The 7,698-nt window shown below is 43.8% G+C and overlaps 1 protein-coding gene across 1 annotated transcript in view; it reads right to left on the bottom strand.

Annotated features, from left to right (window-relative positions):
* The window catches only part of GRIN2D (glutamate receptor, ionotropic, N-methyl D-aspartate 2D), a 41,177-nt gene that overhangs the window by 1,609 nt on the left and 31,870 nt on the right, over positions 1 to 7,698 (bottom strand). Inside the window, exons 11-13 of the mRNA XM_008569329.1 lie at positions 729 to 916; positions 304 to 536; positions 7 to 89 (exon numbers count right to left, since the gene is read on the bottom strand). Of these exons, the coding sequence (XP_008567551.1) occupies positions 7 to 89; positions 304 to 536; positions 729 to 916 (504 nt within the window). The remainder of the gene's footprint in view (positions 1 to 6; positions 90 to 303; positions 537 to 728; positions 917 to 7,698) is intronic.

Raw genomic sequence — 7,698 nt, 5'->3', positions numbered from 1 at the left:
GGGTACGCCGGGCTGGGCAGAGGCTGGGGAGGCGGCGGGGGCTTGGCCGGCGGCGGGGCGGCCTCGGCGCCGCAGCAGCTGTACATTCCCTGTGGGCCCGGGGGAGAGGGTAGGGTCAGCGCAGGAGGCTTCCCTCACTGCCTCCCTTTTCCCCGCACCTCGCCCAGGTCTGTCTGCTCCATCTATGCCTGCCTCTCCACTGTCTTCCCCTGTCTCTGCATCTCTACCTGCATCTCCGCATCGCTGCCGGTCTCCACCTGTGTTTCCCTCCTCTCCCCCTCTGCCTCTCTGTCTCCCCCATACCCTGGAGAAGGCCAGCAAGAAGTCCATGCGGTGGGTGGGACCCAGGCAATGCCTCAGGCGCCAGTACACCAGGTGCTCCCAAGCGAAGACCAGCAGGGAGAGGCCCATGGCCACCAGGAGCATGTAGAAGACGCCCGCCATGTTGTCAATGTCCAGCTTGCTGCTCATTACCTCGATTTTGTCATTGTGGCAGATCCCGGAGAGCCACAGCCGCTCCAGCATCTCAATTTCATCTGGGAAAGAGGGATCAGAAATCACCTGCTATGAGCACCCTCTAAGGACCCTTCCCTCTGATATGGGAGTCTAGGTCCCCAACCCCCTCCTCCCTGAGACCCTGTTGTCCTGGTCTTTATCCCCTCCTTTCCCAGGACGCAGGGGTCTCGCCCTTCCCTCTCCCGTGTAGAAATCCCTGCACGCAGCCGCACCGTCCCCCAGGAACTGCAGCAGCGCCAGGTCGATGGGCCGCTTCCAGCGGGAGCCCTTGTGCAAAGCAATGCCATAGCCTGTCGTGGCGAAGACTTTGCCGGAGCCGATGGTGACAAGCTTGCAGCCCTCATCCTTGCGGGCCATGTAGTTGAGCACGGCTGCATCATAGATAAAAGCATCCAGCTTCCTGGGGGCAAGGGCCATGAAGGGCAGGATCAGTCCCACCCAGATATGCTCATGGCCCAGCCCAGAACCTTTCTCACCCCTAACCTCCCATTTTTCCAAATCCTAACTAGCCCCGAACTATTGAGCAAGTCACTGCACCTCTTTGTGCCTCAGTTTCAACATCTGTAAAATGGGCATAACAGCAATCCCTCCCTTCGACTTGTTGTGAAGGTTACATAGTGCCTGATGCAAAGGAGGTGCTGGAGAGATGTTAGCTGTGACTGTTAATGAAATGATTACTCGTTTAATCTTCACCGTAGTCCTCCAAAGAAGGTTCTATTTACTTCTTCATTTTAAAGAGGATGATTGAAGCTTAAAGGAGGAATAATAAAAATAATGCGAATGGTCACATGTTGTGCCAAGCACTGTTCTAGTTAGTTTTATAACTCACTTAATCCTCACAGCATCTCTATGAGATAGAAACTATTCTCTCCATTTTTTCAGACGGGGGAACACAGGCCCAGATACATACCTTACCTTGCTTGGGTTCTCTGGCTAGGCTCTAATGTCTAAAACTTGGTGGGAAGAGGAGCAGGGATACAGAATTAGTTCTCATGGATAGATACATTGTGACACATTCAGCATGTCACTCTCTCTCACAACTGCTGCCATTTTATATTTATTTTTGTGATTATTTGATTAATCTGTGCCTCTCCCATGAGACTGCAAATCCCAGAGAGCAGGGTCCCAGTTGGTCTCATTCCCAGCTGTGGTTGGGGAATCGTTCCTGGCACATACAGTGGGGTTGATAAATATCTGGGGAATAAATGAATGAGTGAATGAGTGAATCCATACGTTGGAGCAGTGTGTAATTATGGTATTAAATAAATGTTATTATCTGACAGGTGAAAATGTACAGGGTATATTAATAAAATAATTAATAAAACTAGTCCTGGAAGAGCATAACTCCATATTTATTTTTTTAAATAACATATGTAGTGGGGTTAAATTTTTGTTATCATAACTGCAGACAACAGACTAGTTCTTAGAGGGAGGTACATGTCTTTGTCTAGTCCAGCAGTGTCCAAAAGAACATTCTGCAATGACAGAATGTTCTAGCATGTTACCCACCAGTTATATGTGGCTCTGGAGCCCTTTAAATGTGACCAGTGTGACGAAAGGACAGAATTTTAAAGTTTATCTAATTTTAATTAATTTAAATTGAAATAGTATTGGACAGTGCAGGTCTGGGGAAGACAAGAGAGATAAGACATGGCTGGACGCTGGGTTGCAGAGAAGGCAAAGTGTCTTCCAGACAAGAATACTTAACCTGTTTTTTTTTTTTTTTTTTTTTTAAAGATGACCGGTAAGGGGATCTTAACCCTTGGCTTGGTGTTGTCAGCACCACGCTCAGCCAGTGAGCGAACCGGCCATCCCTATGTGGGATCCGAACCCGGGGCCTTGGTGTTATCAGCACCGCACTGTCCCGAGTGAGCCACGGGCCGGCCCCCTAACCTGGAGTTTTGAGTCGTTATCCCGTCTGTTGATGTAAATCCTTATGTGTCCCCAAACATTCAGAAAAGCCCTGTCCACACACTCAGGTGCTTACACATAAATGCCTTGGGTGCGTGGTTGGTTGCATGGAAATTAAGGAAAAGGACTAAATTAGTCCAGGCACCTCAAATGGGGAGACAGACAGGGAGTGGATTCCCCAAATTGATTGGACCTAGCAAAAGCAAAGACTTGGGGTTGGGGCAAAGAATGTGAAGCTCCGAAGAATTAGCAGAAATTTGGGGTGGGCATTTGCCATCCCATGCTTGGAGAATGGGGTTTGAATTAATTTTATATAGGCAGGGAGATCCCAGCAGACATCTGGAAATGTAGACATAGGCAAGAAAAAGACCGCAACTGCCTCGTAGGCACTTTTGCCTCATCTAGGCAAACTGTAATTTCTCTCTAGGTTTCTCTTTGTTTAGGAAAATGCCCTTGGGAATGAAAGGTTAATTGCTCACCACGTTTAAGTGGGAAGAATTTGGAGTTTCCAGAGTCAGGTTGAAGAGGAGGGATGGAGGGGCTGGGGACCAGGATAAAATGGAAGGAGGATCTTCAGGGGTCATTGGAGGACATGGGTGTGGACCCAAGGAGCATTTTGGAGAGAGCTAGAAACCAAGGCTTCCAGTGGTGGAAATATTTGAAGGGATTTCAGGAGGAGGGGATCTTATAGAATTCACTTCTAGTCATATGCTCAGTTGTTCTGGGATGCCTACCTCTCTACCCCCATCCCTTACTCCCCTCCCCCATATTGTCCTTAAATCCCTATTACAGCTCAGCCATTTCCTATGGCCTTTGTTTGGGTGTAGGTTGGGGAAAAATAAAAAATTCCCAGCATCTGTCCTTGCTTTCCTGTTTATTCCCACCCTGTCGCGAGAGGGATCTTAACATTTGAGTCAGGCCTATCCCTCCTCAGCTCACTACCCTCCCCTGGCTCCCCACTGCACTTTACTCAGAGTGACTTGAGTTACCTCCAGCTTAAAGGCTCTGTGCCATCTGACACTCCTGCACCCTCCCTTATCCCTCTGCCCTCATCTCCTAAGTACTCCCCCTCCCCCTCAAACACTGACCTTCTTGGTGTACCTGGAACACCCCAGCTTGCTCCTGCCTCAGGGACTTGGAACTTGCTGTTCCCCTGGCAGGAACATTCTTCTTCTGACTCCCTAAGACAGCCACCTGAGTCCCCTGCTCGCCTCCTTCAAGTTGCTCAGAAGACACCTTCCTAAGCACCCTATTTAATACTGCAGCCTATCGCTTCCTCTTCAGGTCTCCCAAACTCATTTACCCTGCAATATTTTTGTCCATAGCACTATAAAATGTTCTTATTTATTCAGTTTATTGTCCATCTCCCTCCACTGGAATTTTAGTTCCATGAGGGCAGGAACCTTGCCTGTCTGGTTCACCACTTAATCCACAGGGTCTAGAATAGTGCCTGGTGCACATTAGGTGCTTAATAAAGAGTGGTTGGATGAATTAATTCAGGCTGGTTTGAAGCAAGCATTCCATGGGCCAGGCACCAAAGCTGAGAGGCAAGACTTTATTAATATGGAAAAGATGCTAAGAGGTATTCCTCCATAGAAAAAAGCAAGATGAGAACAGTGTGTACTTTTAGTAAGGAATGTATAAAGATGGGTATGTGTACATACATGTTTTAATTGACCTGAAAGAAATAAAAAAATAATGCTTACTTTATGGAAAGGGATCTCAGTGTTTCCTTTTTTGCTTCTTGTGTGAGTGAGAAATTGAACATCTCTCATCAATTGGGTTCCCAGGACTGGTTGGGAGGAGAAGCCGTGTCTATTTCCTTTAGGAAGATGCATCTCTTTTCTCTTCCTGTGAGGTGGTTTGCCCTCAGCAGTAGGATAAGCCCACATTTGGCATGTGAGCCAGCCAAATCTATGGGAGGCTGCCAATTCCCTTGGGCTTTACGGTAAGGATGGAATTTTCTGGCACTGTCCACTGTTGTATGCACTAGCCATATGTGGCTATTTGCATTTAAATTTTAACTGAAAATTAAAAATCTGGTTCCTTAGTCACACCAGCCACATTTCAAGTGATCAATAGCTGGTGGCTATCATATTGGACTGCACAAGTCTAGAACATTTCCATCATCACAGAAATGTTCTATTGGAGATACTTATCTATTGGAGTGCTCTGCTCTAGACACATGTGTCTGTCTCTCAGATTAGAATGGAAGCTCCAGGGACTTTGATTTGTTCAGTTCTATAGCCCCAGGGCCTGGTGCAAGAAGACCTTAATAAATATTTATTGGATGAATAGGGGCTGGCCAGTTAGCTCAGTTGGTTAAGCACAGTGCTGAAAACACCAAAGTCAAGGGTTTGAATTCCCATACTGGCCAGCTGCTAAAAATAAAAAAAATAAATATTTATTGGCCTTTAAACTATTTTTTTTCTTTTTTGTACCTGGCCAGTATGGGGATCCAAACCCTTGACCTTGGTGTTATCAGCACTGCACTCTAAGCAGCTGAGATAACCAGCCAGCCCCCTTTAAACTTTTATATCATTAGGGGTTGTCTTATCAGGGAGATCATGGCTCATCATTTGTTTTCTTCTTTATTCATCTCTATTTTAAATATATGTGTATGTATGTGTAAATATATATCTGTAAAAATATATATACCCCAAGGAAAGAAATAAAAAAAAATACTGACATTGGGAATTTCCCGCAAAAAATGGTCCAGACAGATCACCCTACAGTGAAGTTTGCAGTCAACAACCCTGCTTATATGCTCATAGACCCACCACTTCTAGAGCTTCCAGAGTCTTACACCCCCACTCCCAAATATGAACAGACTACTAATGATTACTAGACATCAGATAAAGCTTCTAACAAGAAAGATAGACACGAAATGATCAAATGGGGGGGGGTGGAACTTAGAGGAAACAGTGCATAGGGAGGAGAACATGTACAAAAAAGCCCCAAAGAACAAAAAACAATTATCATTAATATTATCAGAGAAATATGACAAGATACTACAACTTTAAACTATGATAGGATACTATAACATAGCATACTATGAAGCTGGCTGGTTAACTCAGTTAGTTAAAACATGGTGTTATAACACCAAGGTCAAAGGTTTGTATCCTCATACTGGCCAGCCAAAAAAAATGGAAAGATGGGACACTATGAAATTTATAAAATACTATAAAAACTCAGAGACCAAAAAAAGACTTCTGAGAAATTAAAAATATAGTAACAGAAATAAAAAGCATAATAAAGGGCTGGAACTGGCCAGCCACCCCCCCCAAAATTAATTTAATTACATTAATAAAGAGGTGGAAGAAAATTAAGATCTCTGGGCCGGCCCAGTGGCGCACTGGATAGTGCGCCGCTTAGGAGGCGCGGCAGCGCTGCCGCCCGAGGGTTCGGATCCCACATACAGACCGGCTCCCGCTCACTGGCTGAGCGAGGCGTGGGAGCAACACCGAGGTTTGCAATCCCATTGCCGGTCCCTGGTCCGGTACGGGGGCAACACTGAGGGTTGCAATCCGTTGCCGGACACAGAAAAAAAAGACAAAAAGACAAAAAAAAAAAAAAGAAGTGACATCCCATCACTTCTTCATATTTTATTTATCAGTAGTGAGGTAATATATTTTGCAGCCCATGTTCAACGAGTAGGTACTAAACACAGATACAAACACCAGAAGGTGAGGAATACTGGGGACCACCTTAGAGGCTGCCTGGTACACACAGTCACCTGGAAAAATTCTTCTTCTAAATTCATTTTCCTGAGAAAATGATAGTGCTCATACTTAAGTATTTGGTCATTTTAGAGCTAATTGTTTTAAAGATGAATGTTAATATCTGTCAAAGATAAACAAAGTCAGACACTGGTTTAAGTGATAAAGACAGAGTTTAATGAGTAATATGCTGTTGTGTACTATTGCCTTAGAGAAGAGGATCCAGTGTGAACCATACTCAACTTCAATTTGTGCAGAGGTGACTGGGCATTTTAAAGAGAGGATGCGGGGAGTAGGGAGGGGCTAGCAGCAATTCAGCTCAGGAAGTAGAGCAGAAAGATAAAGAGATGGAAAAATAAGAAAGAGAATAAGTAATAGTTCAGGAAGCCCAGTATCAAATTATTATGTATTCCAAAAAGAAAGAACAGAGAAATTAAAGGGGGAAATTGTACCTAAAAGAATTCAAGAAAATTCAAGATATTTCCCCAGAACAAATGATATAAGGATAAATTAAAAGGCCCAGCAGTGAAAATAGGTCAAGACATGTTGCTGATAAAGTCAGTATGCTGAGGACAAGGAAAAGAAAGAACAGGTCACATACAAAGACTTAGGAACCAGAATGATCTTGGATTTCTCTACAGTAACACTGGACATTAGAAAACAATGGAAGGGGTTTAGATCTCCTTACCCACCAGTAGCAAAAAAAAAAAAAAGTGTACGGTGGAGTGATGCCTCTAAATTATGAATGAAAATGATTTTTAATTTAGAATTTTATACCCAGCCAAACTGTCTATCAAGTATAATGACAGAATAAAAACTTCTTCAATTTGCAATGTCTCTAAAAATATACCTCCTATGTGCCTTTTTCAGGAAGCTCAAAAGAACAAGGGAGCAAAACCCAGAAAGAGTAAGAATTTGTGATACAACAGGATCCAAACCAGGAAGGAAAAAAAGGGATGAAGGTAAAGGGTGAACCTATGCACCAGACTGGAGCAGGCCAGAAGGCCCTGAGAGAAACTTCTACAATAAGATGAAATTAATAGAGTATTTGATGCTTCTGAACACATTAATAAGAGTTTCAGATAGTTAAGAGAGAATTTGGGTTTGAATTAGTTAAGCACAGAGAAAACTCAGCCACTAAGCAACTCAAAAAAAAAAGACAATTATTAACTCCAGGAAAAACAGAGAATTGTGTAGGAGAGGGAAGTAATCATGGTTTACTGCTTGTGGCAGCTGTGAGAACATTTACACAGTCATAACATGTAAACACTGAATATTCATCTAGTCAGAATCACAATGTGGGAGGCTGGATTGATTTAAATAAGGGTGTGAGTATGCATCTTCCATAGTGACAAGTGGATGGAAAATGCCTAAAATTGAAAAATCAAGAGGCAGCTATACAAACATGGTGTTTAGAGACAGTGAGATAAATAGCAAAATGATACAATAGATGAGGTGAAAGCAGATTCCTCTGGGGTGGGGGAAATGGAGGATAGACAGATTGGAGACTGTTGTTTTTAATTTTTTTTTTTTTTTTTTTTTTTTTTTTGTG

This window comes from Galeopterus variegatus, unplaced genomic scaffold, assembly GCF_000696425.1.
Source record: "Galeopterus variegatus unplaced genomic scaffold, G_variegatus-3.0.2 Scaffold486, whole genome shotgun sequence".
NCBI lineage: Eukaryota > Metazoa > Chordata > Mammalia > Dermoptera > Cynocephalidae > Galeopterus > Galeopterus variegatus.
The sequence above is the reverse complement of the archived record's forward strand: the minus strand, read 5'-3'. Positions and strand labels throughout refer to the sequence as shown.